The following is a 20,433-nucleotide window of genomic DNA, read 5'->3' on the forward strand; positions in this document are numbered from 1 at the left end:
CTACCAGTCGTATTGTGCCATCTGCTGCCACAAGGCAAGGGGTTGCTGCTACTGTGTAGCAATGCCGTACTGCGTCTGCCAGCACCCAGGAGACATAGGGTGACGGTTACCTGAGCGGGCTCCATGCTTGCCGTGGTATGGCGTCTGCACCGGTAACTCAGGAAAAAAGGCGCGAAATGATTGTCTGCCCTTGCTTTCACGGACGGAGGGAGGGAAGGGGGGCCTGACGATATGTACCCAGAACCACCCGCGACAATGTTTTAGCCCCATCAGGCATTGGGATCTCAACCCAGAATTCCAATGGGCAGCGGAGACTGCGGGAACTGTGGGGATAGCTACCCACAGTGCAACGCTCCAGAAGCCGACTCTAGCCTCGGTACTGTGGAAGCACTCTGCCGAGTTAATGTACTTAATGCACTTAGAGCATTTTCTGTGGGGACACACACACTCGAATATATAAAACCGATTTCTAAAAACACGACTTCTATAAATTCGACCTTATTCCGTAGTGTAGACATACTTCCTGACAATATAAATTGATGGGTGTGTGGTGTTATGTTTTATACACACATGCAGACACACACACACACAGCTTCACAGCAGAATCTCTCTTACAGATTTTGCAGAACTCCGAAGTTTCAGCCTTAGTGCAGGTTTGGGGATGTTTACGACACTGTGGGTCTCGCCAGAGGGAGTATCAGACTGTGTGCTTGGGAGGTGGGCGCGTTTGCTCGGGGGAGAGAGACCAGTTCTTGCACAAGGGGTTTGTGCACTGTGTATTTTCTGAGCGCCATCCTCACTACCCCACCATAGGGCAGTCCCTTGCTGAGCCCAGGGTCACCTCGCCAGAGGCGGGGCTAGAGGGAGGGAAAAGAGGGCCGGGCGTGCAAGACCAGAAAGGATAGGACTGCTCAGACATCCATCAAACCCCTAAGCTAGTGAGACTGCAGCAGGGAGGATGGGACCCGGAAGAGAAGCTGTCGCTGGGGGCGAGTTACTTCCCCGCCCGCCCCTCGGAGGAGAGAGGCAGCCCGGTTACACCATGTTACAGTTTCTGGTAAGTGTCTGCAAAGCCGCTCCACGTAGAGCCTCTGTCCTGGTATCTGCTCCCCCCGCGGGCACTGCGTTGGGAGGGAGGAGGGGATTGCTGCTGGGGGGCGGCCTGGAAGATCCCCCCGCCGCCCCCAGCAGGAGAAAGGCGCCTCTGACCCTGGAGAGAGAAGCAGCCGCTACATCCGCTCATGCCCCTTCCCAGCTCTGTCCATCCAGCGATGGATACATTGGGCCCTGGAGCTAGCTACATACTTTCAGCGCCTCCGCGCGCGTGTGAGAGCGACTGGGAAGCTCGCTCCTGGCTTGATACTGTGGTTTTCTGAAGGGATCCCAGACTTGGGGCGCTGATGAACCTGGGACCTTGTTTTGCAGCTGCTGCCCATTCAAAAATCGCCTGGACTAGGATAAAAGGCGCTTAAGGGTGAACTAACACGTTTTAAAAAAAACTTGAGTGCAGGCTGTATTTTGTTAACGTGCTAGCTGGGCGAGATGAAGCCTAGGCTACACCGGGGCCAGCTAATGTGTTAAAATACAGCTAGCCCTGACATGCTCTAGGGTGGTGCTTGTATTTTCTAACGTTCATTAAAACACGTTGGCTGAAGTGCGGTTTGTTTTTGTTTTGTTTTTTACACCTTTACCGTAGTCTAGATATACCCTTCATGACATGCCAGCTTCCAAGCCATGGAGATTGAATTGCTCTAGAACTTCAGCCTTATCGTTAGGATTTTGGGTATGTCCTCACTGGATAGTTAATTCAGGTTATCTGCACTCAAGTTATGCCTCCTGAGTGAGCGTAGCCAAATTGCAAATAACCCTTAAATTGCTGTGTCCACACCAGTGCTGCACTCATTTGTCTGTAGTGTTAAGCCAGGGGTTCTCAAACTGGGGGTCGGGACCCTTCAAGGGGTCATGAGGTTATTAGATGGGGGGGTCGCAAGATGTCAGCCTCCATCCCAAACCCTGGTTTGCCTCCAGCATTTATAATGGTGTTAAATATATAAAAAAGTGTTTTTAATGTATAAGGGGTTGCACTCAGAGGCTTGCTGCGTGAAAGGATCACCAGTACAAAAGTCTGAGAACCTCTGTCTTAAGCAGTCTGGTAGCACATCCCAGGATACTTAACTCTGCATTAAGCTCAGTTGATCCTGTCTAGTTTCTTGCCAGTTCATCCATCTGACTCTCAGCAGCTTGTCAGGTGGACTGCTTTTGAGCTGGATACACCAGTACTTCCAGGGTCCACAGCTCTATTCCTTGACATCTGTTAAATATTATTCACTGTACCAAGCGGGGTTTTCCTCATTAAAAGTTATGCAGAGATGGAAAAAGAGGAATTATTTTAGGGCCAGATTGTGATGTCCTTTCACCTCAAATAGTCCCTTTGAAATCAGCAGATCTAAGACCTTTATTCACACTGAATAGTATATCACAATCTAGCATTTAATTATATGGATAGCACTTTCAAACACACACACGTGACTTAGCCTAAAAGTCCCACTTGCAAAAGTGACTTGCTGCATGTCCAGCTGCAGGACAGAGGCACAGCTACAGTGCTGTAGTGCCATAATGTGGATGCTTGGTATTTTTCCCTTGATATAGTGTTAATCCACCTCTCCCAGAGGCGGTAGCTAAGTCAATGGAAGCATTTTTCTATCGACGTATCTGCATATACAGTGGGGGGGTTAGGTCAATCTACCTACGTTACACAGGGTGTGAAATTTTTCACAGACCTGTGTGATGCAACTAGGTTAATCTACTTTGGAATTTAAGGGCTGGTCTACATTGAAAAGTCACATTGCCATAGCTACATCTCTCAGAGGTGTGAAAAATCTACACCCCTGAGATATGTAGGTAAGCCAACTTAACCCTGGTACAGATAGCGCTACAAAAGGATTCTTCTGTTGACCTAGCTACCACCTCTCGGGGAGGTGGATTACCTACAGCGATGGAAGAACCCCTCCAATTGCTCTAGTAAGTATCCACACTGAAGTGCTGCACTCCCGCAGCAGCGTTGATGTAACTGTGCTGCTATAGCATTTTAAGTGTAGACATAGCCTAAGTCTCATTGAAAATCTATCAAACTAAGATCTATACTAGAAAATTAGGTTGGTATAACTGTCACTCAGGGGTATGAATCGATAGCTCCTTCCCTTATGGGTGGGAGGCCTTTATCAATGGGTGGGTCCATACCTGCCCATCCCCACTGTCTCAGTAGGCCAGGAATATATTAATTTTTAAAGTAGTATTAGGCCACGCCTGATAAGACCCTGAAAATGTACTCTGAATATGTAGCATACCATGTGTGTAGATAACTGGGGGGATTAGCCACCCCCATATTCCTTCTCTCCACCCCCCGCCCCCCAAAAAAAGCAGGAAACAGTGAGTTTGGAACAGAAGCTCATTTATCTCACTTTATTAGAAGTGGACAAATTTAGGTATGGTACAAAACTACACAGTGTGATATTCAACAGCTATTATTTACCTCTTGCCCCCTCAAATAAAAAAAGTTGTCTACACCCTCATAATACATTGAATATACTGTGGCATTACTAATTTTGGTTACATTCTCTTTTGGTTCACCCTCTATATGTCTACAATATACAGCTTCCTTTATTCTTAGCCACTTTTTTTTTTCTTCAAATCACTCCAGATGTATTCCATTGGATGCCAATCTGGTGACTGTACAGGTGAAAAAGCCCACTGCTTTAATGCTTTCTCTAAGAAAATGTATGCATGGTTGATGTGTACTTTAATTCAGTGGCTTTCAACCTTTCTTCATTTGTGGACCCTTAACAACTTTCACATGGAGGTGCGGACCCCTTTGGAAATCTTAAACATATTCTGTGATCCCCCATTGAAAACCACTGCTTTAATTCATTGTGCTTTTGAAAAACAGGTACTCTTGCTCCCTATAGGAAGACTCAGTTCTAATATCTCTTCATATACATGTGCTCACTTTTATGCTATTAATGAAACACAGGTCACCAGTACTTTTATAAGACACCGCCCATGCAAATGGAACAACGTTCTTTTTGGACTGCTGCTGCTGCTGCTTTTGTATAGTGCCAGTGCATCTTAAAAAGAGTTGTACATGGGGCTGACGCCTTCAGGGCATTCATTGGCTCACCGCTACAGTAAAACAAATCCAACCTTTGTATCAGAGTGATACATGTTAATTGGTATTTTATCACACAATTTTTGTTCCAAAACAATTCAGAAACTCAAAACTGTTTTAAGCATGTCTTAATCATATTGCTCCTCCAGTCTGGTATGGGTATTGTCCTTGTGTTCTGCCTTTTGGTTCCCCCCGCCCCCTCCATTCAAATTTTCACCTTGTGAAGTCTGCCACTTTGATTTGACAATGCTTGCCTGTTCTGTTGCAGTGGCTGCAGTTCATTTAAAGCTTCTGGCTTATTTTGTCCCTGAGCCCAGCCCTGCTCTGACTTTCTGCAAATATGATAAGCTATAGCTGAGGTCAGAGTTAAACTCTTTGCCCACAGTCAAATGATACTTTTTTCCCCTCATTCCCAGTCCTAAAGCATTTGTTAATGAATGCAGCTGTTTGCCTCATTGACTAGCTAAACGTTCTTTAAACTTTTGGTCTTTTTCTTTTTCTACATGTGTCTGCAAACTCTGGCAGATGCTAAAGCCAGATGCCCAACTATATGATTTATTTACAATTCTAATTTAATCCTTAATTGATGCTAATGCCTTTAATACCTGGCACTTATTAAAAGTAAACAGCAGGGTGCATGCCAATAACAAAGCACAGCAGCAGTTTCTCATTTCCCATTATAGGTGCTACTTGTGGTTGTGGCAACCACCTTGTGGCTTTGCTTATGCTCAAATAAATTGGTTAGTCTCTAAGGTGCCACAAGTACTCCTTTTCTTTTTGCGAATACAGGCTAATATGGCTGTTATAGTCATTATAGGTGCTGCTGACCTAATTTGGAGATACTGTGGATTTTTAGCCATGTTCGGACTTGGTACCAGTAAGTCCCAATAATACATTGCATATTTATCAGAAAATCAGGGCTTTGAGCTCTCTTTAAAATATATTTTTAAGTTATTTCAAATTCTGGTCTCTGTTGATGGTGCCAGCAGAGAGCCTCTTCTGAATCACTTTAGCTCTTGGGTGTTTATTAAAAAATAAGCCCACATATCCTACCCCTAGTCCAACATGAGATTTAAAAAAAAAATTGTAAATGCATATGCATTTCTTCAGAATGGACCCATTTGTAACTCTGTTTGTTCCAGTGAAAGCAGTGGGTAATAGGACTAGACGCTCAGCAGATTTTGGAATCCTGTTTCTGAACTCAACTGATGTTTGAAGTCCTTGTGTTGCAAATGTCTGATAAAAATCAGTTTTAATTAAGACTTTCTGATTAGTGCCTGAAAGCTGGTGAAGGGAAAAGAGGAAGGGCATATTAATTCTGGGTTCCCTCCTCTCCTTTCCTGTGCGTGGAAAGGGTGTCTTGTCTCTCCTTCACCCTAGCTGGAGCTGTAGCAGGGAGATAAAGGGATAATCTTACAAACTTTATATTTTTGCCTTTCAGAGTTAAGTAATTGCTTGTTTTACATTTAACATGTATTTTAGCATGTTGGGTGGCTATTGGAAGCCCCTCATTAGTCCTTACTGTCCTTAATTGGCATGTACTCTTTAATTGACAGCATTTTTAGTTGTCAAAAGTGATCAAGATGAAACTGTGAGACTCCCCCTCTTCATGAAGTGGCATCTCTTAAACCTTGTATAACTGATGAAATAGCACATCAAAGTCTAGACTGGTCTTGCATGGAGTGTGTGGAGCTCTGACTTCAGCTAATGGGATACGAGTTGTTTATGTTCTTGTGTTTGACATGCGTGTTAAGATACTAGCAAACAAAATAAGACTCATTGCATGGTAAAGTATTGGACCCCGCTTTGGAGTTGGATGTATTTTAGGCTAAGAGCAGGAGAATGAAGGGTTTTTGTCCTTTCTAGGAGAAAAAAAGTCAAGAGAACTTTCTTAGTAAAACTATTTTATAAGGGCTAGACTGAAAGGTTCCCCCAGGGACTAGCAATATAAGCCAATCTTTGCAAAGAGTCTTGAGAAATTCTCAGCTGAGAGTCTGCTTGTCTTTTGGGTGAATTCATGGACACTGCCAAGATATAGGAAAGGCCCCTCTGCTGGACTGACTTTCAGCATTAAAAGGAATCTTAAATCCTGCTTATCTCAGTGCAGCATGCATTAACAATATCCCATGCAAAAAACTTACTTAATTTACAGTTAAATTTGCGATAATAAAATATAGCCTTTATACCAAACACACAAAAAGGACGCTACATTTTTTTAAAAAAGCCAAGAAGTTCTAAGCTCTAAAAATGGAGTAAACAAATAATTTAAATAAATGTTCCATTTCCCTTACAGTTCAGACATTAGTTAATGATGGCATCAGCATGTGAAAATGTGCAACCAGTTCTATTAATGGCCATAGCTTTCTGACAAGAACACATTTTTGGGGTTTTTTTTACCAGTGACTGGTGCTGTGTTTATGCTGCTGGAAGAGTGAGTTATATTCTGTTTCACTTTGTGCAGTGAATACAATTTCTAGCTAGGTTTTGATTTCAAAATCGTTTGTTGTTGTTGTTGTGTGGTGTTTTTTGTTGTTTTTTTTTAAAAAAGCACCACACAGATTTTCAGAGATGAGGCCAAACTTGCAGTATTGATAGTCAGAAAAATCTTATTAGCATTTGTACATCAAGCCAGCTTAATCTGAAATTTAATGATAATAAGGGCCAGAGTTTTACCTGGAATTGCTAGATGCGAAGCACTTTGGAAAATCTGGATGTATATTTCTGAGGAAACAATGGGTATTTTTTTTGCCCCCCTCAGGTGTGATTGAGACCTGAGTTTCTCCTCAGCCTGCAAGTGAAAGGAGCTATGCACTCCATTTCCCTCTTACTCTTTCTTTAAACCTCATGGACTGAAGTGATCTGTTTCTTTAGCACCCAGCAACCGCTATCCCAAGCCTGGGACCTAAATTTACATTCTGTGCAAAGTAGCATAACTAGGCCAGCCCAGAAATCTATTGATGCACTGTTTCCTTACAATCTCCTTAGCCCATATGTTTTGTAGCCCACTTCATTTGCGTGTGTCCTATGTTTTTCCCCTATCTCCTTCCACCCCAGCACCTATTATTCTTATATTTGTATTGTGGTAGCTCTTGTGAGAGCTCCTGTCATAGACCAGTACTCTCCTTATGCTAAGAAATGTACAAGTATTGAACAAAAAGATTTTTCCTGTGCCATTATATTCCCCAGGTTTTAATGGACTTACTATGATTTATCTGGTAATGGGTGTGCAAGGAACTTTACAGAACAAAAGACCAAGCTCTGCACCAAAGGTTTCTTGGAATTGTAAGAGAACAGTGATAAAAGTCTCATTCTGATGGTGGTGTTTTTATAGAAGCCGGGGTATAAATGGGTACATTGTTGAAGGAAGAGAGAGAGCTTAGGGGAGAGTAGTATAAAACTTATGAGTAGAGCTGGTTGAAATTTTTTGCATGAAAAAACTTTACTGAAATATTATTTTACATTTTCGGGGGGGATAAGAGGGGGGGTTGGCAAATTTTTCCTTTTTTTTTTTAACCAGTGTTTTTACCAGAATCTCTTTTTGAAATAGTTAGATTTTTTCGACCACCAAAACCACCTGCATTTTCTTAATGAAAACAAGATTTCAGAAAATGATTTGGGAAAAATCTCCATTTTTGAAGCCTGTGAAATGGAAACCATTTCAAAAATTTTCATGGTTTCCCCGCCATCACCTTTTTTTTTTCATCCTCCTCTATTGCCGAGTGGTCCTACATTCTGTGCTAGTGAGGGGAAAATGTTAAACTCCTTGTCATTTATTTTGTCTTTTTTTCTTTTTTTTTCCTCTTAAGCTTGGTTTTGCTCTTGGCAATGTGGTTGGGATGTATCTGGCTCAGAATTACGATGTGAGTATTATTATTTATTGCTGTAGTAGTAGTAGTTGTATTTGGCAGGAGCGGCCCTACCTGTTTTACTGGCCGGGGCAGAGAATACTTTGAGGGCCCCTTCTCCAAGAAGCTGAGCTCAAACAAACCAACACAAAAAGCTGTCCAAACAGGGGCGGGGAAGCTGGCCAATAAGCAGAGCAAAAATGACCAGCCAATCAAAATAAAGGGGGGAAAAAAAACAATCCCAAAACAAATCCGATGGCACAATGATATGGCGCCCCGTGGAAGTGGGCAACCAGCTTGCCCACGCCTAGAACTGGCCTTGATTTATTTGTATTACAGTTATGCTTAGAGGTCACAGCTGAGATCAGGGCCCCATTATGCAAATGTTGCATAAACACATATTAAGATACAGTCTCTGTCCTGAAGAGTAGCTTATAGTCTAAACAGACAAAGCAGGGGAAAATGGTGGCCCAGAAAAGTGAAAAGACTTGCCCAAGATCACAGCTGGTCAGTGGCAGAGCAAGGATTAGAACCAGCTCTCCTAACTCCTACTTTAGTGCCCTGTCTCGTAGGCTACGCTAGCTGCCACACAGTTCTATTTCTTTATGTATGAAAGTTTGATAGTGACTTATATCTCCCTCCTATGAATGATGAAAATGGAATTGTCAGGAGTGTTTGGGAGGGCTCAACCTGTTGAGTTCTGCTTGGAATTTTATGTAGACCTGAACTCTTCCTTTTCTCCTTGGATTGCGGTTTTCTGAACATGAATTAAGGGGAGATCTTGTTTTCCAAGAATTTGGAGCAGAAGCCTTGGGGCTGAGCCTCCAGACTTCGGTAGCATCAGTGGAACTACTCACATATGTGCAGGTTTGAGGATTTAGTAGATCTAAAATTAAAAACCTACTGTCCAATTAGAAATCATATATTTAAAACATTCCTTACCTGTGCTACTAATGCTACCTTAAAATTAAAAGAATCTAAGGGTGAGATCCACAAAGATATTTACATTCCTAAACCCCAGACTTAGGCACCTAAGTCCCAGTATTGGCTCCATTACGATGCACAAAACTCTCTCTGAACTCTGTAGACACCTACACTCTCACTGTGCCTAAAAATCAGAGAGGTAGCCATATGAGTCTGTATCCACAAAAATAATGAGGAGTCCGGTGGCACCTTAAAGACTAACAGATTTATTTGGGCATAAGCTTTCATGGGTAAAAAAACCCCACTTCTTCAGATGTCACTGTGCCTAAGGAACGTTTTACTGCAAAACATTAGGAGTTTACATTTCTGCCTCTGAACAAGTTTGCTGGCGAGCCTTCTAGGCGTACAGGCACCTGTGTCTTGCCTAGGCCCCAGGGTGATTCACAAACCAGAGGACCATGGGTGTTCAGCTATCTAACTCACCTGAGGGGCCAGATCTGGAAGCGGTGCTCAGAGGCCGCCTACCAGATCGGGTTCCATTCAAAATCCAATTGGAGGAGGAGGTGGTGGTGGTGGTGTCGCTACGGTGATGAGAGCTCTCGCTTAGGATGTGGGAGAGCCAGGTTTGTTTTCCCCCTTTCTGCCAAAGGGGGGAAAGGATTTTAACAGAGGTCTCCCACCTCTCAGGAGAGTGTCCTAATCACTGGTTTATGGGATATTCTGATGTGGGGCTACCTCCATCTCTCCTGTTGAAGCTGTTCCACCCTGACTAATTAACAATAATAATAATAGACTGCTTATGTATTTATCCACCACAACCACCCCCTCTTCCTCTGGCCATTTTAGGTGCCTGCCTTACTCCACACAACTCAATCCCTCAAGAAACAAGTTGGGCATCTAAACCAGCTGAGTCCAGGCAGTGGGTTTCCACTCTTTGATTGCTAAGTAGAGATTGTCTCCCTGCAGCCTGGTCTTAGGTGATTATCTCTGAGAAGGGCTGGGGTTAGCATGCCCCCCCCCCCCCGCCGCCCCTTGTCAGCATCTCCCATTGGCTGGCTTAGGTGGCTCCCTGCCTAGTGTGCTGTTTTTTGTGGATCACAGTCTAAAGGTATGTCTACGTTAGAAATGTTACAGCCAGAGGTGAAAGTAAGCTGGTACGGTCTGGTCCGGAGTACAGGCAAGAGCTAGTACACAGCTGACTGTACCGGTGGGGGTCAGCTTGCCCGGGCTGGTGATTTAAAGGGCCCAGGGCTCCGTCCACCACTACTGCAGTGGAGCCCCGGGCCCTTTAAATCGCTGCCAGAGCCCCAGGGTAGCAGCGGCAGCTTTAAATCACCACCAGAGCTGCCAGAGCCCTGGCCCTTTAAATCCCCCAGGCCCTTTAAATTGAGATGTAAAGGCCCCGCCTCCTCTGGTTGAGGCCCCGCCCCACTGCTCAGGACTCCAGTGTACCAGTAAGTCCTTTAAGTAACTTTCACCCCTAGTTACAGCAGTACAGCTGCAGTGCCACTGAGTGTAGATACTTAGGACAGCAATGGAAGGAGTTCTTCCATTGCTGAGGTAAATGGATCTTTTCCAAGAGCTAGCTAGGTAGCTAGGTTGACAGAAGAATTCTTCCATGAACTAGGGCTTAGGTCAGCTTAACTATGTCTCTCTGGCATATTAATTTTTCCCACCCCTGAGCAATTGTGGCTAGTCAACTTAACTTTGGAGCATAGACTAGCCCTAAGGCATCTGTCTTTTCCCATTCATTGTATAGGGAACCTGGGTGCCTAACTCAGCTTGTTGGATTATAGTGTGTTTCTATGACTGTCTGGGTGTCTTTGCTCAGCATTGCAACACCTAAATCCCTTTTTGAACCTCATCCTAAATTCCTTTCATCATTTGTGACCTGTATACTTTTGCTTTTCACTCATTTTGGACAATGAAAATAATCCAGACAGTTTAATTTTCCTCATACATTAGCAGAATCCTGCTATCTCAGTGTTGCAAACGCTGTAAGGGAATGGTATTCCTTTAAGAATAAATTGTTTCTGTTGTTTGTTTTTAAATCAGGGAAATTTCATTAAGCTAGGTTTTGTTAAAGCTTGTTTTTACAAAACCTATACTGTAGTTCAGACCTAAACTCACCTGAGTGTATGTTGCATATGTAATTAATGAAAGCATGAAGTATAATCATTTTCCTGCAGTACAACTGAAGTATCACCACAAGAGGGCTACTTCTGCTTTTAATTCAGAGGAAGTTCTCCCCTGGTGATGTAAAACTGATTTGCTAGCATCAACCATGTATTTGAGTGTTACAGTATCTAAGATGATTTTCCACATGGTTGATCATAAAAGCCCCAATTATACAAACAGGGTGATTAAATTAAAAGTTAGGGTGTTTTTTTCTCTGCAAGAGTGTGTTTGGCATTTGTGTAAAATTTCTTTAGATAGGGAGCTCTTTTAGGAATAGGCCCAAGAGTAAATTAAACAAGGAGTTTTTAAGAAGTATTATCACCCCTGCAGATGCTGCTAGGGAACGTAAAGGTAATTCAATGTGTAACCTTTCATAACAAAATTCAAAAGCTTCAACATTCTGCTCTTTCACATGTTGTCCCCAATCCTACAAATGCTTATGCATGTGCTTATCTGTAAGCATGTGAGTAGCCCTGTTGACATCATTGACTACTTACTTGCTTAAACTGAAGTATATGTATAAATATATGTAGTTTGGGGGGCTTAGTTTCAGTTTCACAAAATTGGTCCAATTTGCCCCTACCCTACCCCACCCCCCTGCAAAAATACTTCTGACATTTCCCATATAGCTAACCTGACCACTCAAGTCATGAGTTGAGCCCCAAAAAATCATGAAATTTGGCTTAAAAATCATAACCCAAAATGCGTGTTTTTATTCATGTTTTATTTGCCTTTGGTGTGTGTTGTTTTATATCCCAGTTGGGTCTCATCTACAAGCTGTTCTCCACAACCATGAGAGCATAATCACATAATCAGAGGAGCTGTGGCTTTGAGGGGAAAAGAAAACAAATTTTGTATGATTGCCACTAAAATAAAGAATTCACAGCATGGCATTTGCCATTATCAGTCAAATTTTGATTGGTTCATTTTCAGTCTAAAATGCTTCTGTTTTTAAGGGGAGACTGCTGGCGTTTTGCAACTCAACTAGAACAATCTTAATTTTTTTCTTTAAAGTGTGAAATTTCAAAACGTTGCAGATTTCAGTGCAAAAATTGACATAGGAGACATTTTTGGGGTCAAAAAATATAGCAGAATAAATACTTTTGACATCTTGCAAAAAACATTTTCCTCCTTTTGCACAGCTCTTCTTATAGGTTTTAACGAAGACTAGAAAGAATTGATGTGTTTATTTACTCTGACTTCCTACATTACACAGGCCATAGAAATTCTCATTACACTTCGTTGGTATTTTCAGAAGAATGTGTTAATATTATTGAGTTGGTGTTTTCTGGGGCCTACTCTTTGGCAGTTCATTTTCTTCCGGTAAGGTAGACAGGCTGGTCCTTTAAATGTCCTATGTACTTCTTTATATGTCCATCCTCCTTTCCCATTCCCAGCAACAACAAAGATTACCCCAAATTAGGTCTAACTCTCCTTCCATCCCAAAAGATCTGGATGACACTCCATCGGGGGAACATCAGCACCACCACTGAGTTGACTAGAAAGGGTTGCTCAACATGTCTGCAAGCCACTTCTTCCTTGCCCCACCTCATGGAAGTGAGCAGGCTGCTTCTGTCCAGGGTAGTCCTGTGGAGTGGGTCCAAGGAGCCAGGTCTTTTTATAAAAAGTTTAACGCTAACGTTTTTCTCGCATTCCTTAATTAGTCAACTAAACAGCTGATGATGTCTAACTTTTTTTTGTTTAAAAAAAAAAAAAAAGATTCCTGACCTTGCAAAGAAACTTGAAGATATTAAAAGAGATGTGGAAGCTAAGAAGAAACCTCCCAGTGACAAATCCTAAGCCACTGATGTTGCCCGGATCATCTCCAAACAAATTTCAAGGATGTAATTCCCCTTCAAGCTACAAATTCCAAGTAGAAGTGTGGCTTTTGGGGATTTCCTCCACTTCCAGTCTCCCAGAACCTGGCTGTCCTTGAGCTGAAGTGCAATCATGAATGTGTGGTGAGACCTAACATCAGGAGTTTCAGGGAACCTGATTCTGAGCTGATGTAACTGGAAAAGAAAGTTTGGATTTTCTTGCTGTTACCTAATATTTTATAATCAATTTTTATATGGCTCAGCTGGAGATCACTGCAAATCCTACAGTTATCCCTACCTGATGCTTTATAATAATTCTTAAAATGCCTCAAAAGAAATTAAAACAAATGTATCCGGAAGTCACTTCTGAAGACTACTTTTATTCTGAGTTATATTACTCCACTGTCCTTTCTTTAATCCTCCTGTGTGGGACTGAATCATGGATAATTTCAGTCCCTGTGCTGGAGATGGAATGAGAGCTTTCTGAGTGTCCAGTGAATTTACATGTAAAATTGTCTGTTTCCACTGTTGTGTTGTATATTGTTTTTGGCAGTGTTTCTCTTTGCACAAAGTGAGCGAAAACATGATTAACTCAAAAAGATGTAAAAGGCTACCAACTTCAACCTACATTTTATCTTCACTGGTTTTTCTTTCTCTGCTCTGTTCCATTGCCTCACCCCATTTCATTTTCACTTCTTTCCCCTCCCCTTGGTCATTTTGGAACACATACCTTAGGCTGGGGATGATGAATCAGCAGTTGACTAAGTGAATTTGAGTCATCTTCTAAAAATGGTTACGCATACAGCCCTATTGCATCCTCTCCTTACTGCCTCAAACAGCTCTCTTCCCCTGGATGAGAGGATTAGCACATTGAGTGTAGTATTTAACACACCCTACCAGTCCTTCAGCCCCCTGCATTGCCTACAGACCTTTTCTTTTGTAATTGGACAGTAATTTTAGTATGTATACAGGTTCATCTTACCACCTCACTGAGCATGCTCTGGCACTACTTAGCTTAGCGTGTTCCCCTTTACCTCTCTCAACCATAACATATTAAATGGAAATGCAAACCCCTTGGTATGAGGCATTGATTCGTGATGTTACAAGTACTACACTCTTTGGCCTGAACTGTAAATGAGACACATCCTATCTGGCAAAAAGAGATGTAAATTTATTAGTTAAATAAATTTAATTTGCGTTAAGTGCAACAGCCTATCAGTTGTTTGGATTTTTACTGTTCTCCGTTAAAAAAGCATCCATCCTTTGCATTTCACATCTTTTTTTAGAAGTACATGTATAAACAAACAGACCCATCAGGTACCCCTGATCAGTAACCCTGCAGCAACAACTATAACAAGAATTAATTAACGTCACAACACCTGTATAAGGTGAGGGGGGTGGAATTATCCCCATTTTACAGATGGCAAACTGAGGGCAGAGAGAGAGATTAAAGCTAAAATTGTCAGAGGTGTCCCTTAAGTTTGGGCAGCCAACTTGAGACACACAAGGCTTTATTTTTCAGAGTATTTATCATTTTGTAGCCCTGTATAGGTTCAAAACAACTCAATTTGACTCTAGTTGCAGTTGGAGTGCTCAATACTTCTGCAAATTGGGCCCAGGTATTTCAGGTTGGGCACCCAGTATATGTGGAACATACAATCAGTGACCTCTAGTTAAAAGTCTGATTTGAGTAACTTGCTCAGCATCACACAGGAACCCCATGGCATAGGCAAGGATAGAATCCAGTTTTCTAGGGCAGCATTCACCTAAAACCATCCTTTCTTTTCCTGCAATTCCCTGTCTGTCACTACACACCTTTCAACTATTGCAACAAATGATAGAGGGTTTCTGTGACCAGTAGCGACCTTCACTACAAAGCCCTTGTTCCTTAGCACCTATATACCCTCCAGCCCCCTCCCACTGCTCTCCACCTCAACAGCTCCTGTACCCCCTCAGCTTTTCCCTACCATCCTTCAACTTCTGCAATTGCCTTTTCTCCGCCTCGCCCACTCCCCAACCCCCACATTCAAATCAGGGTGCCTTTCTCCTGTACCGCAGTGCCAGCAGGGGGAGCACAGAGAACAGGAGGAACAATTGCAGGGAAATTCCTGCTCAGCCTTGAATCCTGGGGCTGGAGCATGCTCAGAACAGTCAGAAACTTATGAGCATTTAGCTGCCAAACTTACTCATCTGCAACTTTACAGAGGCTTATAACTTAACCAGATTTGTGCACATTTTCACAGGAGTGGCAAAAGGTACCTCCCTGACAAATTTCAAATCCAGGCTCCAAAAAACAGAGGTTCTACAGCAGGGATTGGCAACCTTTGGCACATGGCCTGTCAGGGAAATCCGCTGGCGGGCCGGGACAGTTTGTTTACCTGTAGCACCCGCAGGTTCGGCTGATCTCAGCTCCTACTGGCTGCGGTTAGCCGTTCCAGGCCACTGGCAGCCATGGGAAGCGGCGGCCAGCACATCCCTCAGCCCAGGCTACTTCCCGCAGCCCCCATTGGCCTGGCACGGCGAACCACGGCCAGTGGGAGCTGCGATTGGACAAACCTGCGGACACGGCAGGTAAACAAACCATCCCAGCCCACCAGCAGATTTCCCTGAGGGGCCATGTGCCAAAGGTTGCCAATCCCTTTTCTACAGTTTCTCAGCCAAATAGTTGTGTGTGGTTTTTTGTTTTTTTGGTTTTTTTTAATAGGGCAAAACAATTCATTTTCTTTTAATCTCATTCTTGGAAATGGCCAAGCCATTTTAGCTGAAATTTTCCTGAAAAGTTGACTCTGACTCAAACACTTGGCATGGAAAATTTCAGACTGAAGAATGAAAGTTTTGGCAAGGTTATAAATGACTGAAAACAGGATCTTATAGTACAACCTTAGTAATAGATGGAACCATCCCCACCTATAAAAATAAACAAAGTAGATATTAGACATTCCTACCAGCCATTTAAAATGGTAACACTATTTGTTGGTGATTACCCATAGGCATCATGGTAGAAGTGGGTCTGGAGAAGGAGAAATAGCATCACTGATGATAGGAACTCCCTTGGAAAACACAGCTATGCTTAACCACTATTGAGCGCACAAGATTCTTTGAGAGACTTGCACTGGGTGATTCAAAATCTATTCAAGTCAACCTTGCAGTCTGTACTCATGCACTTTCCCCCTAAGTATTGAGTTCAGAACTGGACCCATGCTGCCTACTTTTTTTAAAAGCCCCTTTTGCAAATGTGATGGATTTGGTAATAAACAATCTGAGGGAAATTATTTTTCTTCCTTTCTGCAGAACTTTAGAGCCAAAATTTTGACATACTGTACTTTAAACCACTCTGATTTCTTCAGTTACCACCTACAATTATTTGAACCATTATTGTGAATTTAGTTTTTTCCCAAAGAGTATATTTTGTTCTTCCTGCACATCACACAAAGATGAGTAGGGAATGAGTATTTAAGGTTTCTCTATAATTTTTGACCCTAGGAGCTGCTTTAGCGTGAAAGGTGCAATTTATATCTCAAATGTTCATCTGATAATTCACAACTCATGTCAGGACATTTTCTATCAGCCTATGAAGCTTTTCAAATAGGGAGAACCAGGCATATCTGTGGTGCTATATAAACAATACAAAAGTATTAATAATAAGGGTTTAAGTTTTTAAGTATTCCACAAGGTTTGCAACACCTTGCATGATTAGCCCAAAATTACTTTTCTTTCACATGGAAAATTGGAGAGCTTGATTACATTTTAGAAGGCAATAATTCTTGAAAATTTTTCAAGTCCTATACAATAAATTGCATTAAACAGAGTTAGCCATAGGCTACACTACATTATACTGATGCATAACCCCCATTTACATCCGACTGGCAGAAATTCTATCTGGCATAAAGAGTGCATGATGCATAGTGCCTGCAATGCGTGCTACAGTAGGGTTCAGAATTGTTTTGGCCACAGAGGTGTTATAGCAGGTTACGCACAGCTTAGACTAATGGAGAGTATCTTTGAGACATCATCTAGCAGCCGGTTTTCCATTGCACTCAGGAACCATGGCAGTGAGCATATGAACGATACGGAGGTAAATAGCTGAATCACCAACCAGAATCTACAACCTCCCTTCCTTGGCAAAAGCGCCGAGGATGAACTGGGGTGCGACTACTAGCTCTACTTTCTATGGCCGAATCCTTCATGGGGGCACAGCAATGGGAGAGAACAGAGCACAGCCTGTTTCAAAGTTTGGGGAAGGAAGATCTGGAACACTACCGCAGAGAGGCTACATTACAGATGTTTAAATAACAAAAATAGAGCCCTTGACCAACAAATACTAAATCACAGAATGCTTCAAACCAAAAAGCTGTCAATTTAGCTCAAGTTTAGCATTTCCTCTGACCCACGTCTAACCCAACCACCTGCTACTAGAGTCACTGGGCTGGTTGTCTGTTGCCTGTTATAGCTACCCCAGCTATCCCAGAATACCTTGCTATGGAAAACTGCTGATGCAGCCTGCCCCACCCAATACACAGGTGCTCCTGTGTTGCTTCATGGGCCTCATTCAGGTCAGGCAGTGCCAAACTGAGATTCCTGCAGAATCCTCATTAATACAAATTAAGGAAAAAACTCCATATTCTGGTTGTTTCAATATCTTTCTGCTTAGGATCTCATTCCCTCTCCCCTTTCTGTTCTCTTCACTAACCCTTTTCTGCCCTGCCCCCAACAGACCTCAATGATGGAGGTCTTCATTCTAGTTAAAGAAGTCTGAACATGGTTTTCTGGGGGCCATCTTAGCACAACTTTGAGCACTGATGAATCTTGATGGGAGGCAATTCCTGCTGGCCTAATAGCAAAAGACCTTGTCTCTGTATATTAAATGACATAATGTAAAATCCTGGCCCAAATGAAATCAATGGTAGCACTCTTATTGCTTTCTATGGGGACTTAGACTTCCCTCTCCTACCGCATTGTTAGTCACGTCTTCCAACAGGTTCATGTTGACCTCTCCACATATGCTTTTTTTAGGGAGTACTTTGATATATTCTGTGCTGGCCTGGGGACAGCATGTTGCGTTGGTCGTGCCAACTTTGGATCACTATGGCCAAGACTCATAAAGGTAGTTAGGCCCCTACCTCCCTTTGTGCTACTGGGTCTATACGGTTCAACTGTCCACGGCGCGCACACAAGACAAAGACACAAATCAGTGCAATATGTTCAGTGATGTGGGATTAATTTCATTAATATCAATTACTTTATGCAGAAATGACAAGGCCTAAACATATTTCTACAAAATGTAAATATCACTGCTGTGTGATGGCGTTAGAAACTGGTGCCTCATGCAATGAGGTAGGCAGTTAAACAGTGTAGAGAAATTCCCCTATACTGCTTTTTACGTCTTTCTCTGGGGGAGTGAAAAAAACAGATATTTTGTTAAGTTTGTCCGTGGTGTCTGCTAACCTTTATGGATTCCCAAGAGGTGGATCCTATTTATTGAATGCGTAGCAATATAACAGATGTTATTCACTACTTCTCTTGACATATGCATTAAAATTTAAATGATCACCACAAACTGTCATGTTTGCTGCTTTGAAGAATAGAGAAAGTTGCAGAACTTATCCTCAGAACAGATGTTCCATGAAAACAGAACTGTGGTTTGTTTTTTCCCCTGTGTTGCAGAGTATTTGGGGGCCAGAAAAAGAAGTGATGGTATATAGCCATAACCACAGCACAAGCCTTCCTCCCTCCTGCCTCCCCTTGATTCATATTCCATCTTGTTACAGCCTTATATTCTTTTACTGGGTTTTAAGATTTCAGATGTCAGAATAACAGTCTTGAAGTTTGAGGTCAACTTAAGCTATTAATGCACAGAGCTGCATGTCCAGTCACATCCTCACAAGCATGTTTCAAAGCTCATCGGTGCGGACTACCCCTAGAGCTGAGCAGTTTTCCAACCATTTGTCTTTCTACTAACATTACCCATAAATCTACCAACTAACACTGAACGTAGTGATGGTTATCTGTAGGAAATGATCAGCAGTCTGCTAGGAATAGGATTGAGGCCCAGATCTTCAAAGGTATTTAGGCTCCTAACTTCAACTGATTTCAGTTAGAAGCTAGGAGACTACATTCCTTTGATGATCTAGGGTCTGAGTGCCAAATTCTCCCATGCTTGCTCCCACTGAGTCATGCCTTACTCTGAAAAACACAATGTTAAGATCTCTGGAGCTTCTTGCAGAGTAAGGTCAAGTGTGCGGAAGGATGGAAAAACTGACCTTTTGAAATCCACTCTTAAATTTTATGGTTTATAGTTTACAAGCCAGAGAGAAACATACAACTGTTGCACAAGTGTTAGCACAATTACAATTGCACAAAGGGATTTCGGCACTGAAAAAGAAAATATCACTCTATCTATCCATTATAGAGTGAAAATTTGCTCTCAGTGTAAATCCAGAGTAACACCGTTGACCTCAGTGACATTATGCAGGATTTACATCAATGTAATAAATTATATATTTGTCCTTAAAGGGGATTCTACTTAACCTTTTACTTGCATATAGGATTATAAAATGGTTTAGTAGACAGTATAGTACAGCTATCAGTTAATATGGCAGAGTGATTTTGGATAGAAAACCTGGCATTTTCTTGTTACATGTCAGACTGATACAGAACTTTTAGTAGGCTTGACTATATTTATGTGTGAAACACTCAAAGCATATGGAAATAAGCATATTTCTTTTCTGAAGAAAAGGCTTAATTTTTGGTTATTGGAAAAGAGAAATCTGAAGTTAAATGACAGTATGTTATAAAGATAAATAACTGTTTTAAAAGTCATTTCCTCCCCCCTTTGTTCATTTATCAGGTTTAGTCTTACTTTTAGGGTATATCAGCACTGCAATTAGACACTCGCACTGGTCCGTGCCAGCTGATTCGGGCTTGTGGGGCTCGGGCTAAGGGGCTGTTTAACTGTGGTGTAGACATTCAAGCTCAGGCTGGAGCCTGAGCTCTGGGACCCTCTCATCTCATAGGGTCCTAAAGCCCAGGCTCCAGCCAAGCCTGATCATCTACACTGCAGTTAAACAGCCCCTTAGCTTGAGCCCTGTGAGCCTGAGTCAGCTGGCACTGGCCAACCACAGGGTTTTAATTGCACTGTAGACATGAGCAACATGTCCAAAGAGTTGCCACTCGGAGACCATTGTTGGAGAAATATGCCCCATTTGGCATACCAAAGCATAGACTATGGTCCAATTTCTGCCCTAAGATATTTTCTCATGTCTCCCACTGAAACTAATAGCAGCCCTGCATATATATCTAAGGGCAGAATTGAGCCATTTGTGTTGCTTATTGTGAAAAAAAGTGCTTTTTCAGCATACCACATTTCTGTAAGCAGACAGATGTGCCAAATTAGCAAAATGTGGCAGTCTTGGCTGCCAATAGCTGAGGAGATCAACGTGCTGCATCCACTGATATGCTGGGAGAGGTTTTTGTGGAAACTCCTTGATTGAGTTCACCCTTCTCT

The 20,433-nt window shown here is 42.4% G+C and overlaps 1 protein-coding gene across 1 annotated transcript; it reads left to right on the forward strand.

Moving 5' to 3' along the window:
* The first annotated feature begins 948 nt into the window (after positions 1 to 948).
* Positions 949 to 14,144, forward strand: STMP1 (short transmembrane mitochondrial protein 1). Its single transcript, XM_048830252.2, has 3 exons — positions 949 to 1,057; positions 7,972 to 8,025; positions 12,832 to 14,144. The coding sequence occupies exons 1-3, from the start codon at positions 959 to 961 to the stop codon at positions 12,910 to 12,912; spliced, it is 234 nt and encodes a 77-aa protein (XP_048686209.1). The 5' UTR covers positions 949 to 958; the 3' UTR covers positions 12,913 to 14,144.
* Positions 14,145 to 20,433: the final 6,289 nt, after the last annotated feature.

The sequence above is a fragment of the Caretta caretta genome, chromosome 1 (genome assembly GCF_965140235.1).
Source record: "Caretta caretta isolate rCarCar2 chromosome 1, rCarCar1.hap1, whole genome shotgun sequence".
Lineage (NCBI taxonomy): Eukaryota > Metazoa > Chordata > Testudines > Cheloniidae > Caretta > Caretta caretta.